This window comes from Centruroides vittatus, unplaced genomic scaffold (genome assembly GCF_030686945.1).
Source record: "Centruroides vittatus isolate TY-2023 unplaced genomic scaffold, ASM3068694v2 contig_864, whole genome shotgun sequence".
Lineage (NCBI taxonomy): Eukaryota > Metazoa > Arthropoda > Arachnida > Scorpiones > Buthidae > Centruroides > Centruroides vittatus.
This window is the reverse complement of record NW_027122564.1, coordinates 618,819-637,889: the sequence shown is the minus strand read 5'-3', so window position 1 is coordinate 637,889 and position 19,071 is coordinate 618,819. Positions and strand designations below refer to the sequence as shown.

Below are 19,071 nucleotides of genomic sequence, written 5' to 3'. Positions count from 1 at the left end.
TGTCAAATCCGGGTTTACAGTCAAGTCCGGGTTAAAATGTCCAATCCGGGAGTCTGTCACAAATCGATTCAATTCTTTTCACTTACTTTAAGAAGGTACTGCGCCGGAGAAGCTCTTTATCTCAAAACGTACGCCAACTTCCTTCTCGAATTACTCTGCAATGTCTGAAAAATTAAATCTAATATTAAATACTTCGTCAAAGAAAGAATCGAATGAAGAGAGCGCGCAATCTGCCAAAATGTGCACTTACCCAGATATCGGCTATCGTATCCCTGATTGCAATATTGCTGAAAGTCGTTTGGATAAACGTCAGCATTGGATTTCTCGCCTCTGCCGAAACAACAGAATGAGAAGTTCCAGCCTATCTTGGACTTCTCTATACTTTCAGGCGGACCGCTGGACACTGCGCGCTGGAAATTGGCTTTGATTCCCAGCTGCTTTTCGTACTCCACAAAAGCCTGCCTGAGTCTTGCTAGCTTGGCTTTGTCCCAATAAATCTGGGGATTCTCCCGCTCTGTAGGTTCGAAAGACTCCCAAGACTCTGAAGAAGACTCTGAAGAAAGTCCACTGACGCCTGGATCCTTCTGACACTCCGAGGACTCTGACGAAAGTCCTCCATCTTCTGGAACCTTCGGATTTTCCGAAGATTCTGACGGAAGCCCACTGACTTCTGCGTCCGGAAGAGGATCATTAGCCTTTTCCTCTCTCTCCTCAACCTTTTCTTCACTTGGAGATTTTCGTCCGAAAATCCTTCCATTCCACCTCCAAAAACTCTTCTTTTTACTCATTCTCAAAAATCGCAGGAAAACTCTCCAACAAAACGAAAGCGCTTCGAAATAACAATCGAAAAACAAAGATATTGTTGGCGCGCGTCAGCAATTGTTACCTGTTGTCCGTAGAACTTAATTAACTTTAGAAATTTCGTTTTATACTTCTCATAAGTACTTAAACGAGTGATTTAAAATATTTTTAACACTCACAACCCGTCAAATTTTCTCCAATAATTTCAAAAACAAAACAATATTTCGAAAGAAATAATCAGAACGAAAATAAATTTATTATGTACTGTACTTTCACAGTTTTATGAATATCAACTTTTAATATATTTGCAGGACGAGGATACAATCGATTTTCGATTTAGCCTCCTCGTATATAGCGCTGTCCTCTTAAAGCACCAATGAATACTGTCAGCGGATCTTTCCCATTATAAGTTATCTATGAAATCAAACCTTTCAGTATTTGGGTATTCGCAAATGTACGACTTTCCGTTACGAATGATACTCTTATCATCAAATCTAGTGACTTTCAAATCCCTAAATTTAAGTGTGTAGACATCGTATTAATTAAATACTAGCGGCGCGTGCTCGGAATTTAGCAAATAGAAAAGAAACAATATTCGGATTTATTAATAAACACGACAAATACACAGTTAAATAGATAGAAAAATTATAGGGAAACGTTAGTGAGACCTCCTATTACTACGCCTAACAGGAGAATAGTTCCAAAATTCTGTAAATTGAGTACATTGTATTATTCCACCACAATTCTACAAATATTATTTATGATTGATCTATGTTTTTACTGTGTGTTTACATGTGTGTTCTTATGGTATTACAGAACAGTTTTTTTTTTTATCATTCTTCCAACCATTTACTGTTGTGTTTAAATTTAAAAATACAATAAATAAAAGTATTTGAACTCCGGTTTCCTTAGACTACGTGGTATTAGGTTTTATAGTCACATGTCTGGCCGGAAAGAGTCGCTGGGACGGAGGTGAGAGTCAAAATTTACTAAATATTGTGTGGATATTCTCTAGAACAGTGGTTCCCAACTTGCATGTCGTAACACACTTCTGTGTCGCAAGATCCCCTTAGGTGTGTTGCGGGAATATAAATAATTTTTTTGAATTTTGAATAAGCTCTTTTAAAATTTCATTTATTTTTTACCGCTGGCTGACCGAAAGAATGAGATGTTTACTAAAATGCCGATTGTTGCAAACTTTGCGGCATCGGAATATATCAGAATATCCTCTCTGACAAAAGTTGCGTGCATCTATGGTATACTGGCGTACCAACTTTTCGGAGCTTGTATAAGCATTGTGGCTTACTCGCTTAAAGATGGAATACTACTTATTTATGCATTCATTCAAATAGCTTTTTTATTTTTATTTTTAAAGTATATTAAAAAGGTCCAGTGCGCTAATCGGCATTCTGAGCTTGAATTGCCATTGTCTACGAAAATCCCACCCACCGTCCATGAAGTTTTGTATCGGCAAAGTGCAACTTTATGGTGCAATATCTGCAAAACGGCTTACATACGCCATATCGATCTGTACAGTGCCTATCTGACGGATGCTTTTTTTTTTTTTTTTTGCGCTATTTGTAATAGCGCAAAAAAATGTGTAGGAAGTAATTTTATCAGTTTTATTCGGCCGACGTTTATAATCTAAAGTCTAACCTAGATGTTCAGAAACTACAAGAGCTTCGTCAGACCTAAAAAAAGAAGTATCAGGGCTGCCCCCTGGTAAGGCCTGGCACGACTACAGCGGTGATATTTGTACAATTGTGAGTTTTTATCTTGATTAGTTTAACTTCCGTATTATCAAAATATTATTGAATCAATCCTAATTTCCTTTAAAATTATGGCCTGTTGCAGGAATCTGATTAAATTCAAAGTGTACCGCTAAGCCAAAAATATTGGGAAACACTGCCCTAGATTATTTTAAAAATTTTATAAACAGTTATCAAATGTTTACTTTGGCTGAACTACTACAGATATGCTGATCTTCCGGGCACAATTAATAGAGTAAAAGAGAAAGCAGTTTGCTGGCCAGTGTTCTTTCCACTCATTTTTATAGATGTCGGGGCGTCGTCTATCTGGCCTGCCCTTTTGCACATTATGGGGAATTGACTACTGAAGCGACTTTAGTAAGCTAGATAAACAATCCAATAACATAGTTTGTTAAAAAAATCCAGCAACGAGTTGCGTAACTTAATTTTAATTTAACTTAATTTTAACACCCCTTAATTTGTAATTGTACTTTTGTTCCAGTCGGGGATATAGAGATTTATACATTAACGAATTCGGTTAGTTCGAAATAAGACTACTTCTCAATTCAAAGTGAAATTTCTGTCTGAAGTCTGATATGCGTATTTTAACTGGTTCGTTCAGATGAAGTGCCTCCATGTTGTAAGAGAACAATAGACGAAGAACTCTATTCTGGTCAAAATGGCTTTGCTCTTACAGTAACGCATTTTCGGGTGTCACTTTATTCGTGGAGTATACCTTTTCTCTTATCTCTAAAATATGGCTGTATTTCGGGATTGCAAGATTGGGATACAAATAACAGATTGAGATATTTGTAAGGCTCTAGGCTACTACATTTTGGACCACTTTAAAAATAAATCGAGTAACGTTTCGAAGAATTTTACCTAACTTTTTATAAAACTACCTGGTAACTTGTGAGGTTCTCACCTAAAACGTGCTGTTTACTCGCAGTTTATTTATATTATTAAATATTAATTAACGAAAACAGCGTTCTGTATACGTCGCCGTATTTCGTTTGCTGTGTTATTATAAAGTGTTATTAAGTGTATATAGAAAATATGAGGTGGTGCGTACAGTTAGTTATACGCTGTTAGCCGTATAACTGTGCACGTACGAATATTTTATGGAACGATCGTCTTAATTCGAAGTATATTTATCCCAAACCTTTGCTTGCCTTATATCTATGGTATCTTTAGTTATAAGATAGATGTTCGAAAAACAAAATCGTGATTTTTGTTTTTAACTCTGTTCGGTTTGTGGGCATCAAGAGGGTCTTTATCCAGACTCTGAGTTCGGCCAAGCCCACAATGAGGGTGGCCAAGTGGTGAATGATAGGGCTGGACAACCCCTGACAAGTTCCTGACCCGGACTCAAATGTAAATCTCCAAAGCATAAAGCTGGCGCATTTACTGCTTTCGTCATCCCGCTGTCAACAAAATTCTGTTATTCCAGTTTAGTCTAAGGAATAATTTCTGATTCTTATGAAAAATGAATAACAAATTAGAGATACTTTAGTATTATTGTAATTTAATTCAAATGTATGAAAACATGAAAGTATTCGTATAGTACAGTCTTCCTATTAAGTATTTCACGTATTTTTAAAATTAAAGTTGGTTTTATGCGTTCATAGATAGGCCGTCTCGCCATATCATTGGAACAACGTACGTGTTTTGACAATAGTTGATGTAGACTTTCTACATCTGTGAAAACAGATGTTTAAATAACAACTTAATATGCTTTCTGCATTTATGCATTTTAAAATTACTTTTAGTAAAATATTTGAAAGTTGCAATAATCAACATTGGTTTTATTTCGATAACGGCAGTTAATTTGCTATTGTTAGTTTATTTACTTTAAATCAAACATTAAGAAAAAGTAATTTGTTTAGTAATTTAATTAGTTCAGTTCGGTGCAACACAATACGTGGATGATCTGCCAACGAGATTGCCATCGGGAAGAACATTTTATAGTAAATGGCGCCTATTTAGATATTAGATATGTGAAGAAAACTTAGAATATCACGATTCCGTTAGTCAGGTGAGAACTTGCGAGGGTCATTCAAGTATTACGTTAGTAGTTTATGGAAAGGGGATTCGTCTGTATTTGACAATGAGGAAAGGAAGGATAAGTCTTTGATATCGTGATAATTAGGTTTTCTCATTTCTCGGTCTTTTGCTTGTCCCGGAATTTCGGGGAAAAAGTAAACTGTTTCCCGAGATTCCGGGAAATCTCGGGATATAATTAAAATAATTAATTAAAATAAAAGATTAATTAATTAAAAATTAATTAAATTAATAAATACTTAATTAAAATAAAAGATATCTTGAATCATATGATACAATTATTTTTCATTTTTAAAAGTAATTTAATACGTTCTGCAACCTCCAAAATCATAATATTAATAATGCGGGGGGCGTGTTCCAGACTGCAGGTGTGTTGGTGACTTTTTTTGCAGAGTGCCTGGTTTGACTTCGGAATGGATAGATTGAGTTATATTATAAAGTTTCAAGTTATGGCAAATTCTCAAGAAAATTTATTATCTGAGAAATTAATCAAGACATTACTATTAATCGCGGGAATCGAAACAAATCCCGGTCCTTTTCCTCGTTCCCCTCCCCAAACTAATCAAGCAATTATGCAAAAGAGGGGGCGAGGAAGACCTCGCAAGGAAAATACTAACGTTGTTGAGGAGGATAATCAACTGGTGGAATTATCGGGAGAGGAATATCTACTAGAGGAAGAGGAGAAAGGATCTTTTGGCACTGCAAGAAATTCAACTATTAAAGACTTTTTTGAACCGGCAACAAAATCTGACCTACAATATGGCGATGAGTCTAGATATACATTAAAATCAATCTACGAATTGATTCAGGATAAGTTTTCTCTGTTAAACTTAGAAATCCAATCGATAAAATCTGAAATTAACAAGATGAAAGAAGACAACCTCAATGCTAAAGAAGAGATGAAGATAATTGGCCAAAAAATTCACGATCTGGAAGCAAGGTCAAACTCTACCAACAACTTAAAAGGTATAGTCGAATTTGAATTTGATAGATCATTAAACGAGACCACAAAAAATAACTTAATTATTTTTAATTACCCATTTCAATCTGTGGATGCACTTGATGAAGTTAAATCATTTATCAAAGAAGATCTAGGACTTAACAACGTAGAAATAGTAGGCTTAGAACATCTAAAAAATAATAAAAATAAGCAAATAATAAAAGTCATGATGGAAACAGTCAAAGCTAGAAATTTAGTACTTAAAAAATTTTGGTTACTAAGACCGAATATCGTGGATGAAACAAAGAAAAGAATAATAGTAACAGCAGACTTATGTCTAAGATCCAGAATCAGAAGAAAACAGATATTATCTAAGGTTAAGTTAGAAAAATTAGCCAACAACAAAATACTAGTTAGAGATGACTACTTTATTAAGGACGATATAATGTATACTTATGATATTAACTCTAAAGAAATAATACAACTAAACCATTTTTTAGAAATAGCCTCAAATTAATTTTAGAAATGATAGAAGATAAAAACAAAGTAAACCTGGTTTCATGTGAGTTTGAACAGGAAATAGATAACATTAAAATTTTGGAGTTGATTTGGTTGTGTCGGATAAATTAGAGAGAGAAATAGGTTTGAGAAAGTCAAACTGTGACACCAAAAATTTATTGATTAACTTCTGAAACATTCAAGATCTTGGGGATAGACTATATAATCCCGCTGTTAGAGAATTTATAAACTCGAATTCAATTATTGGAAGTACAGAAACATGGACGACACACTTGTCTGAAGCAGAAAGTAACTATTTAGAACACGAAAATAGAATAATCATAAGTATAGCCCAGCGGAAAGTAGGTTTGGTCGGTCTTCTCGTTGAATAAGTTTAAAATGGAATAAACTACTACCTAAATTCTACATTTTTGTGAGTGTTTCAAAGCAAAAGAAATTTCCCAAAATTTAGAAATAAGTATATTATCTAATTTTCCAATGAAAGTGAACTATATGAGATCTTCGATAGAGCGAATAAGAATAATATATTTAAGTTATATAATTACGTGAACCAAAATTCTAAAAGTTGGAACAATTTTAATGTTTAAGTCAATACGATATGTACTAAGTGTATGTACTAAGTGAATGTTCTAACAATCATTCCTAAAGAAAAAATATATAAACAACTAGGGATAGTAACCCAATAATATATATTAAAGGGTGAAATTATATTTGCTATACTGTACACTTTAATTAAGTTACTGTTTAATTTTATAAATCTCTGATACATAGGCAGCTGAAATAGTGCTATTTAAATTTACTCTTTGTTGGACTATTTTGTTAAGCTCCAAACCACGTCCCTTGTAACAGGCGAAAGCCTTCTACGTTAATAAAGGTTGATATGATATGATATATGATATGATAATATTAATAATGCGGTGTAAAATATTAATGTATATTAAAATTACCTTTGAATTACGTAGAAATTTTCACAAAGAAAAATTTATTAAAGTTTGTTGGAAACTACTTAAAAAAATATCTAAATTGAGTTGAAAATTTAAAGAAAAAATGAACTTAGATCAAACTTCTAACTTAGAAGGTAATTTTCGTGATTAAATAAAACATACTACAAAATATTACTGTAGATTTTTATAAGATTTTGAAAACCAAAGATGATCAATACTCCGATCACTCAATCTGGTTATTATTTTAATAATGAAAAGTTCCGCTACTGAAAATGCCCTTTCCAATTCAATAAATGTGGGTGGAATCGTCTTTAATGCATTTAAGAGAATACAAATGTTACGTGTTTTTTTCACCCGTAGCGTCGAAGATTTCGAGAGGCGTTACAGTACTATTTTGCTCTCAAGTATTCTTGATTTGTCTACCTCGACTGCTTTAAGACGGTATCAAGCTTATAGCCCGATAATTCAGCAGTTCGTTTGGTTTTAATAATCAGGTTTGTGAAGAAAAACTTCATTCTTGCAGACTTCTTAAGAAAAGAAATTTGCGGGATTTCCCGGGTTAAAAAACAGCCAGGATCCCGTTTAAGAACCCTAGTAATAATGAACCCGTCGTCTATTTTTCTCCCCAGTCATCCCAAAATTTGTGGGGATGACTGCAATATTATTATAGTATTTCTTTAAATTATATATTACTGGTGCTTTATTACTAGCAGCGTATGGCCAGCTCGGGTTTTTGTAGGGGTGCATGTGAGCCGGTTGTACTTTGTACAGTTTTAAAGAGTTAAAGAATAGCTACATTTGCCTCGTGCTGCTCGGACTTTAAGTGAGTGGTGGATTGGTAAAGTTGAATTTTTTTCCTCTCTGCCCCGTGGGCACTATGAGGACCTTTTTAGCAAGTCCATTATGAGTTCGGCCGGCCGTGTGATGAGGGATGGGAGCTCGACATATCCGGACAACTTCCCGAAACATTTCTAGGTATTTTTCGACCCGTCCGGATTCGATTCCGAGTCCCCCAAAGCGGTAGGCTGTCATCTTGACCACTCGGCCGTCAATATTTTAGATTAGTATGCATTAGTATAACTAATACATATTTTAAAAATTACAACCTATTTACCTATTTGCAGCTTTACTCATCATGATGCATCAAGCTAAATTAGCACCTGTTAGGTACTGGAGTTGGAAAGCTTTCGCAAACGAATTAATTCATATAAACAGGTAGATTGAGAGGAAACAGACATTCGGGCGATAAGAAACATAGAAGTGAAAATGAAATTTTACGGTGTCATCGTCATTTTTGGTAAGTTTTAATATTAGATGAATGGATTTTCTATAATACATTTTAGAAATTCATATTATTTAACTATTAAAGTTATTTTTTAAATATTCATTTTATAGCAGTGTTTTCTGTAACCAGTAGTAGTAGCATAGCTAATCGGGATTTTGATCTATTTAATCCTCGCCCACAGTTTGACGTTGTAAGTGAAATAATCTATGTTCAAGATTTTATTTAGATTTTAATTATTCAATTTATTTGATATTTTTCTGTTGATGCAGAAATAACATTCGCTTTTTAAATCTTTTTAATTAAAAAAATTAAATTATTAATAATTTATTAAATTAAATTAATAAAAAATTTAAATTAATGTAATTTATTATTATATCGAATTATTATATAAAAATGAAATTTTATTTGTTTTATCTATTTTAGCTGTTGCATGTCCATATAAATTCTGAGTGATAAAATATATTTAAGAAACCAACTTTTTAAACAAAGATATTATTCATTTTTTATAGGATCTTTTAAAATCTTTAAAATTCCCTAAAATGGCAGTTCACGATCGTGATTAAATACTATGAAATATAATTATATATATATTTCTTTCACCCATATCTCTCGAAGCCTGTGAACACTAAGAAAGAATTTTATGTTATAATACCCATCTTGAATTGAATAACGTCCACAATGGCCTAATCCGGGATAGACGGCTCATGAAAAATATTTGAGGTTTTATCGGCCGAGTTTAAAGTCAGAGAAGTGGGTTGATGCCTTGGCCATCCGGATGGGCTAAGGCCTAATATTTTTGAAATTTTGGCCATCCATGTAGAGTTTTTCGGGTTTTCTTCACGTTAGTAACACTTGAACATGGGCAGTTCCTACTAAAAAAGTCTCCCGGGAAGCATTTCCCTCGGCATGTGTTGGGTTGCCGTAACCAAAATAAACCAAACCAGATGTCGAATCATTGGTCAAATATTAAATTTTCAAACTTAAAACATAATTAACAGAACTTTGTTGGGGAGAGCGGGGCTAAAAGTTCCCGGGGTAAGTTGTTCCGATTGAAATAGCTCCATAAGGAAAAAAAGAAATATAATTAGCAAATACGTCATGAATCTAATGCAATTAAACATTGATAATTGATAATTTCAAGGCTGATTAGCTACTTAAGCTAATATAATTGTTAATGTTTCAATCGTTAAATAAAAATTATAAAATGTTAAAAAGTAAAAATGTTTAGTTTATAATAAATTAAAAAAAACAACTAATTATTCATAAGATATTATTGATTAGTCCTTAAATACATACTTAGTTAAATAAATTATTGTTTTTTTTTACATATTACACCTTCCATAGATCTCGTAACAATTTGCCCCACCCTGTTAATAACTAGCCCCGAACCGGGGTAACTTGTTACTTTCCGACTTTAGGTATTGTATTATTAATTATAAAAAAATCTTACACAAAACAACCCCAAAAACTGTCTTTATAGCAAAGTTAGATATATTACTAAATTTTAATCTCTCAATACTTAGGCTAGAATTACGTTTTCTTAACAAATTATGACGTTGATTAAAAAACGGAACTTGTAGTCCCGCTCTCCCCTATACTTTGTACATTAAAATTTTTATAATGTTGAAATTATTACTTAATATTTAAAAAAGCTTTATATATACATATTTATTTTTCAATTTAGTTGGGACTTGATTTTTCGAGCTGTTTCAAAAACGTAACAGATATCAACGATATAGATGATGTTATCGAGTTCGTTATCAATCTTTGTCTGAATGATAAGACGACTCTTCACTCTGTTATCTATTGCATGGAACATGTAATATCAGATGGATTAGAAAACATTTTCGGAAATATTAACCTAAAAGATATAGAAAAATTTGTTAATTGCGTCACGACAAGCTATTTTGCCATTGATGCTCAAATATTTGATTGCAATTCTTTCAATAAGATTTATTCTCTGTTTGAATTCCTTGGTGGATTTAATCTTGATGAATTTAATCTTGATTTGATTTCTAAACTTTTGGGACAGTTTTCTGAAGATTTTTTTAATTTAATTGGCTGTATAAGTAAACTGCCTTTGAAATTATCTGTATTTTAAAAGATTATTTTAACTGCAACCAGACTTTTCGTTAAAGCAATTTTAAAAATTATTAAAAAGAAATGATAGTTTTGGCACTTTCAAAATAAAGCATTGTTATTATTTAAGAGTTTCGTACGTAATTTTATTTTCACCTATACCACATTACAAATTAAAGTATATATTTCAATACTTTCAATATTGAAACTATTGAAATTATAAATTAAATGTTTTATTTAATAAATTCTTATTTCAAAAAGAGATATACAATTGAAATTAAAATATAACATATTAAATAACGAAGAAAAATGTAACACTTTACAACAATTTGAAATTATTAAATATTACTCGGTACCAAGAGTGCCCACGGAAAGAAAACCAAGTAGGGATAGTTGATCTTCCTTGTGCTGGTTCTCCATTTAGCGCCATCGCGTCGACGTCATCTGACGATTCATATTTTACATTTTATAATAAAATGGCTGAAGACCAGGACTACTCAGAGGTATCTCCTGAAGTGAAAAAGGAGAATAAGAGGGGGAATAGATAAGGTGGGGTGAAAGTGTGATAGGTAAGATGGTAAAGATGGGAGAGACCGTCAGCGCGAGCGTGATGCTCGCGCTGACGGTCTCTCCCATCTTCACCATCTTCGGTAGTTTAAATTTTCATCATCTTCAGTAGTTTAAATAGAATAATGCATGTATAATTTACAGAAAGAGGGAATGTACAAATAGTTATGACGCGTTACATATGAACGAAAAGCTTCGTGGTTACAGAACAATTATAAATACAAGAGTTAAATGTGATTAATAGTTTAAAAAAATGTTTGGGAATGGAGGTACTGTACATAGGCAATGGAGTGGAACTACGCAATTGCTTTATGACTGCATACTTTGGCGAAATAGAAAGGGATTTTCAACGAATTATGGGAATTGTTGAAATTGCGGCAACATTTTTAACTTAAAATAATTATATATTTATCAATTTAATTTTGTTTTTAATTTTTAATCTAATATTTGCAATTTTTTTTGTTTTGCACGTTTTTGAAATTTTCACTCCACGTATGTGGTGCTGAGGATGATGGGTAAAAGTGTGATGTCTTGTACAGTACACTTGGAATTACGGATGCTGCATGCTGATTGGCTGCGACAGAATCGCCACGCAAAAATATACGCAAAGTACTGTGTCGCTGAAGTAGTAAAAAGCGATTTTACTGCGCGTGAACAGTGACAAAAACGAATGAATTTCCTCGAAATCGCGCGAAGTAGAGAGCTAGCGTTAGGAACGTGTCGGCTTCCAGGGACCGTGGCGTGAACTCGCTACCGAAAGGAGCGGACAAACCGATACGAGCGAATATGGATGTCCGGTGTTATCACCAGTTGATAACCTGATGTCCATTCTATCATTAACTGATGTTACTGGCCGTTTCATATATCTTGGTCAGAGATACGCGTATTCGGTTTTGAAAAGTTCAACAGCCTCTTTTTTTAGTAATGCACAGTGACCTTGTCACAAATTCGTCAAACTGTTCCTTCACTAATATTTATAATTTAATTATTATTAATAGCCGTTAACTGCACAAGAATAGTTTTAATAACAAATTTCAAAATTATTTATAAATTAAATATTTTAATATTTCCTTCGGACAACAGATGGCGCATGTCAAATGAAATACTGTATTTTTTAAGCTAATAATTCTAAACAATCTGTAAACTCCGGAATATCTTCGTTAATACTAATAATGTCGACTGTAATTGAGTGAGAAATTAATTAATGATAACCTTTAAAATAAAACGATAAATAAAATGAATGATATTAATTTTATAAAGTGAATAGATCGAATCTTGGAAACTAAAGCATTAAGGTAATAACTCAATGTTCGTAAATCTCATAAACGAATTTATTTAGTGTTATTTTTTGATTAATTGGTTAATCAGAAATCTTATCATATTAAAACATTTCCTAGAAACAACCTTTTAATTAATCCTGATGTACCCCAAATTTGGCTGATTTTCGCACATCTTGTAGGTTAAGTGATAAAACGGAGTCAAAGATCCAGTTCAAAATATACGCTTTTATTAGTACAGTATTGGAAATGCCTTTCGGACTTTAGTTCCTATGATTGTAGATGATTATAAGCGCAATTTCTGGTATAGGCTATATACATAACATGATCTTGCTCTCGACCGAATCCTTAACCAAAGACTGTACATTTACCTTCAGTTTGTCGATCTCTTCTTCCAGTTTATTCCTTTCCTCCGGGGATATAGGCATACTTAATATAATTCTTCCTTGTAAATATTCTCGCTTCTTGTCTGGATTAAATAATGTTTCTTAATGTAGTCCAAATTTGACTGATTTGCACAGTTAAATTTTTAATTAACTTTCGAATGTATAAAATCTTTCTATTTGGTATCATACACCATGAAAGATTCTGATTGCAATATTACTGCATATTTCTATAATAGTTTTAGAATTTTATTCCGTGATTGGGATACAGTTGATTGTTATAGATCAGGGGTGGCCAAACCGTGTGGTGATAGAAGACATATACCGTATACCACCTATCAGAATTATGTGGAAGCCGCCTCTTATATTGGAAAGGTATTTTGTATATAACCTATATACTAATACGTCTGCAGAGAGGGCAAATGAATCACTTGTCCCTCCCTGGGCTCGAATAAAAAATTCCACAAATTATAATCGTAAAACTGATTGAGATATGTAACCTTATGCCCTATTGTGCTATAGAATGTATAGCACTTGTAAAAAATCCAAAAACATTAAATAATTAAATTAAAATTTATTTATGTAATTGTTTGTATCCAAGCTTTGACCCTAAAAAAATTATGCGGATGATGCCTATGTATATAGGACATATGTATAGAGAGAGAGGAGGGAAATAGCAGCAAAGACCCTACCTGTAAGTAATGAGGAGTAGGGTCAGATATACGAGAGCCGCAATAAGGGTCTAGAAAAGCCGCAGTTTGGCCACCGATAGATGAACTATTTTAATTTTAATATTTAGTATTATTTAAATTATATAAAGAATAAATCAAGCGTAAAGATTTGTGTTAATGTAAAAGATATAAAATACAAAGATATGAAGTAGGTGTAAAAATCGAACATATACAAGGTAGGCCATTTAACAAATAACACAGTTTTAAGAACTTAATACTTTTAACATAGTTTATAAAATATAGCCTAATGCTAATATCTTCAATTCAGTTATATGTAGATAAAACAAACATTTTTTAAGTAATAGAGTTTAATCGTATAGGGCCTACACAAAAATATGAATGAAGTTGTCAACAAATATGGCTGCAATACATAATATTCCATACATACAGTAATTTACATATTTATATCATTGTAGATGATAGTCAATTGTATTCAATTCAATTCACTATTATATTATAATATTAATAGGCTTTCCATATAACAACAAATAAATCTCCAGAAACAGATTAGTAAAATGCAAGCACGATGGATTATTTCATTTTTAATAAATAAAACAAAATTATTAAAATATGTTTCATACAACTTGATAATAATAACTTCTTATAAATCAATAAGTCATATTTAGATCAGATCATTTAACATGTTCATATTTAGTTCAACGTGACTAAATTGAAATAATCGTTAATTGTCTCTCCGAATTAAAATATTTCACAAGGTATCGTCATTTCAATAGCAAATCAATCAGATGAAGAAACAAATTCGTAAAAGAAATTTTGAAACTGCTTTTTCGGTAATTATTTCAATCAAAATATAAAACAAAAGTCGTTTCTAGAAACAATCGCATATTTTATTGACGAAACGTAATTTTTCTCAATAAATAACGTTAAATAATTACTTCTAATAGCATTTTATTTATCTTTTGGCTGAATTTCGTTTCATGTATTTCGTGTATGGCATTCGAATGGAAGTTTATATGTCCTTATGAAATATGCCTATCTATAAACAAGAAATTGAGTTTTTATTTTTAATCAGTGTGAATGGATTTGCTCAAATCCAAATCCATAAATTTATTTAAATTTGTTTCTTAATGCAATGTTTCTATATATATATATATATATATATATTATATATATAATAAAATCACGATATATATGATTTATTATATATATATATATATAATAAAATCATATATTATAATATATATATATAATATATATATATAAAATCACGAAAATGTGTCATAAATACAAACTTATTTATAAAATAAAACAAAACCGAAACCCTATTTAAATGTATTAGAAATATTTATCAGCTCGATGATAAATATTTATAATAAATTTAATAAATGACTGATTTAATAAAAAATAAATTAAATTAAAAATAATAATAAATAATATTAATAAATTACTGTTGCTCCAGCATGAGGAACTAAAACAGTCATTATCCAATAATAAATCCGCCATCATGATTAAAGAATTATATCCTTCGACTGTTTACGAAAAAATAATAAAATTTATTATAAACGGAAACAAAACTTCATTGAATATATACATTATAATTATAAAACCTCGAACTTTTAATTTGTTCTAATCATTCCAAATCACTATTCACATTTGAAGATTCAATTAGTACAAAATTAAAAGTTTCAAAGAGGAAAAATTTCAAATTATATTTCTAAATAAATTTATATTACATTCATCTTAATCGAGAAAAATTACATTAAGAATCTTGATAATGAGTTTTATCATTATCAATATTCTTATACAACTATTTTTTTTAAGTAACTGAAATAACACAAATGATTAAATACATTTCACCATTATTTTTAAAGATTGATATATGTAAGATTACATTAAGATTTATAAATTTCTAGATTTGTGTAAAAGATTTTTTATAATTTTCGATAATAATTAGCCTAAACAAGTAAATATTTTTGCAACAGTTGTTTTAATTTTCTTTTATACAATGGTTTTTAATAAATAAAATATTGTTCAGAAAAATCCATGAATAATAATAATGAAAAAGATTTCAAAATTTTTCATGTAATTATTACTTATTTACTTTTTCTAAACAATCAACTTATTTGGTTATTAACTTTTACTGAGTTGATGTTAACTGTACAGAAAAATATAATAATGTTATGTAACAATAAAATCTAATTTTGTATATAAAAGTAATTGCGTTTTATATAATGTTAATTAATTGTAAATGTTTGAGCTAAAACTCAAGACAATATATTTATTTTACACTTTTATAATAATTCTTGATAGATTATAGAAATATTTGATAAAGTAATTTATATTATCAAATTGATTATTAACGATAAGTCATGACTTAAGTAAAATATTGGAGACGACTGGTTTAGTATATAAATAAATTAATTGAAATATTTCTTAATCTGAATTGAAGTAGTAATATGAGTAAAAATAGAGGAAAATATTTCCTTTTCCTGAATTTTTTCAAGATTTTTAGGGAAAATATTTAACAGAAACAGAACTTGATAACAAATAGATAAACAATGAAAAAGAACTCAAGGAAAATGAAAAAAATCCGAAAATAAGTTTTAAAAAATGAATTATTTTACAAATCTAAGTGTTTACAAATCTTTTATAAAAAGAAATTAATATAGAGTACGAAAAATAATATAGAAAAGAATATAGAGACGGGGCGTTATAGTTATTTGAGAAAATACAAATACAGGATAATAATAAAGGAAATGTTAAATATAGCTATAAAAATAAAATGATATTAAATGAAAAAGGATAAAGAAATACAGTAATTGTAAATAATGTTCCTTATTATCTTTTGCTATTAAACATTAAAAAGTGCTGCAGAAACGAAAGAATATTTAAAAAAATAAATGGTAATAGGGAATATTAATAGCAGAATAATCAAATCAAGATTAGGAAAAAAAATTAATTTAATTTAAAAAACTTAAAATTCTTATTAATTTTTGTGAAATTAATTCAAAATATTTTAAATAAGCGAGAATAAAACTTATTTAGATTAATTATCAATCGAAATAATGTTGGATGTCTCGTTTGATTTAATATTTGTAATAAAATTAAATGCAAAAAAATATTTCTAAATTCTTAAAAAGTGCTTCATAATTTTTTTTATAATTAATTTTAAACCTCTTAAAACTAGTTATCGATTTTAATAGATTATTGCTTTAAACAAGTTTTCTATCATCATATTTCGTTGTAAAATAGTTACATTTTTGGACACAGAAGCTATAAAAAGTTTGGCATATCACTTAGTAAGGCTATTCTAGCATCGTTCGGAATTAAGAATAACCGAAGGGGGAAAAAAATGCAATTTTGGAACGAAGACTTGTAAGAATAATTTTGATAAACCTGTTCTTAGAATAATACAGGTAATAATCCTGAAAACATAGCAAATATACATACCGGGTCAAAAAAACTGGCTCCTAAATTCAAAAAATATTTCGGACGAAAAAAAGTCAGCGCAGATGTTGCTATAGTGGCATTATATCAGCAATTATAACGCTATTTAGATCTCGTTAAATTGCCAGATATTCATCTGATTTTTAGACTGATCATGCGCAATGATGGACTATATGTGACGTCACAAACTGAGTAATAGTCGAACGGAACTTGCGCAGACAACACGCGAAAAGATGGAAGCCGAAGCAGAAATCAGAGGCAAAATAAGTCAATTGGATTTTGTGAAACAGAAATACTTCAGTTTCAGGTAACTTTTTAAATATTTTTAATAAAAATACAAAAATAAATTTTTCAAAATTTTTTTTATTTATTTATTTTATATTAATTGTATGATTATTTTTATTAACGTCATAAAGTTATACAGTATTTTCATTACATATAAGAAGAATAATCCAAAACAACTTATCTGCACTTTTATCATACATTACAAAAATATTCATGCTTTTAATTCCAAATTTATTATAAATTAATCCTTCACTTAAAATGATATTATCAATTATTTATTATTATAAAAAATTAAAAACTCAATAGGTTTTAATGGTAGCTTTAACCTTTAACCAAGAGAAAAAATTTATCCAAAGTTGAATGACCTTTGACCGTATGAAAATCGACTCACAGACATCATTATATGTATATGTATATATATATATGCTATATATTTATATACATATATCAGATAGGGAAAAAAGTAAAGCGGACACACCTTGGCCAAATAGGTGCTGGTCAGTCAAGTTGTACGCATCGTGCACCCTCTTTGATTAACAATCTTGCAGACATCTGAATATAATTTGTACATGATAACCGTAAACTGGCTGTTGTAACAAAATACACGTGGATAAACTTAAGGATTAGCTATCGCTTCCTTCGCGTCGTCGCGTCGCATCGCATCGCGTCGCGTCGTATACCGCGATTCTATTCCATACGTTCTGGTTTCATAATCTACAATATAATAAATATGATTATTTAATCTGATTAACGTGTATAAATTAATATACAACTTTTTAAATATTACGTAAAAAAATGATAATTATAAATCAAAATGTGCGCCATTTTCGCGTTGTATTCGGGCGCTAGTGGTGATTTAAAGATTTTTTTTAATGAAAACGTATTTAAGAATATAATATTCTATTTTTTTTAAAAAATAAAGTATTTCGCTAATTTCTTATCAATTAATCGATTTTACGGGTGTAAGAAATATATATTAATCGAAAACGCGTCATATTGCGTCATCGTTGCAACAGACTTACAGAAATATGAAATAATAACAAGGTCATACGTATCATAAATAGGTTATAATGTTTACGAGTGCCGTTTTGTATAAATTATGAATTTATCTTCTCCGAACGGTGGCATTTAATATAGTCTTTGGTGAGGCGCATTATTAATAGAGGTAATATGAGATGAGTATCGTGAAAAACTGGTCTACTATAAATGTTAAACATGAATATCATAAATATGTGTTTCGGAATGATCCTTACCTGCTCAGTAACTACTGTTGTTTTAATAATAGCCAAATTTAAATCAAGAAAAAAGAAATAAAGAAAAGATGATTAATGAATTTATTAAGAGTGATGCAACCATGAAGTAAAAACCAATTAAAATATAATAGTTATGAAGGAACCTGTTGCCACCTATATTACGAAGTGAACTTTTTTCCATACTAATTAGAAATAGCTGTGTTGTTGAAGCATGTTTAGAAAGTTATTAAAATTTGTCATTTTTTTCTTTGTTTTAAAATTGCAAAACTTTTTTCTATATAAAGTTTCGTAACCTACCCTATAATATGCTTAGTTTCTATATTATCGTAAGCTTTAAACATGATTTTTCAATACAAAATATTAGTAAATAATATACTGATAAGCTTTATCGCGAGTTTTCAATGTATAAAGCGATAGTAAATAACACAAAATTTATATTTTATTTCAATAGTAATATAGGCCTATTAATATTAAAATTTATACATTAAAATCTGAGATATGTTTGGAATGATAATATACAGTTTCCAGTTTACAAATCTTTCAAAAATAATTTTCAAGTTGTCGCTCCTAGCTATGTCTTGTTTTTACGTAATAATATATTTTAAACATCGCTCAAGGTAAAATGACAATAGATCCAAATTGCAAGATCCGTGATGTTCATTTAATATAGTAAATTACGATGATGTTTTATTTATTTAGAAGATTTAAGTATTGTTATATTGTTTCTAAAGCAAATATTTATTCGTGAGAAGGGATCTTATGCTGAATGAATTTCAAATTTATATACATA

The 19,071-nt window shown here is 30.2% G+C and overlaps 2 protein-coding genes and 1 long non-coding RNA gene across 8 annotated transcripts in view; 2 read left to right on the top strand and 1 right to left on the bottom strand.

Moving 5' to 3' along the window:
- Nucleotides 1-8,124: 8,124 nt before the first annotated feature.
- LOC136982841 (uncharacterized) lies at nt 8,125-10,506 on the top strand. 2 transcript variants are annotated; one of them, XR_010881941.1, is made up of 3 exons: nt 8,125-8,310; nt 8,409-8,485; nt 9,983-10,506. XR_010881941.1 is itself a non-coding variant. In XM_067279368.1 (3 exons), exons 1-3 carry the CDS (start codon nt 8,280-8,282, stop codon nt 10,397-10,399), a joined length of 528 nt encoding a protein of 175 aa, XP_067135469.1. In that variant the 5' UTR covers nt 8,125-8,279; the 3' UTR covers nt 10,400-10,506. The 2 variants fall into 2 exon arrangements, 1 of the variants encoding a protein (XP_067135469.1); XM_067279368.1 differs by having other exon boundaries at nt 8,409-8,488.
- Nucleotides 10,507-12,429: 1,923 nt separating this feature from the next.
- LOC136982836 (uncharacterized) lies at nt 12,430-16,957 on the bottom strand. The gene is made up of 3 exons (XR_010881938.1): nt 16,747-16,957; nt 14,745-14,825; nt 12,430-12,690 (listed from the first exon to the last, which is right to left on the bottom strand). It is a non-coding gene; the product is annotated as an uncharacterized lncRNA (long non-coding RNA).
- LOC136982831 (NAD kinase-like) overlaps nt 16,914-19,071 on the top strand; it is a 62,304-nt gene continuing 60,146 nt past the window's right edge. For 3 of the 5 annotated variants that reach the window (XM_067279360.1, XM_067279363.1, XM_067279365.1), the window contains exon 1: nt 16,915-17,050. The gene's annotated coding sequence lies outside the window, so the exon portion shown is untranslated. Of the gene's footprint in view, nt 17,051-19,071 lie in introns of all 5 variants that reach the window. The other 2 variants (XR_010881934.1, XM_067279364.1) reach the window with 1 other exon arrangement.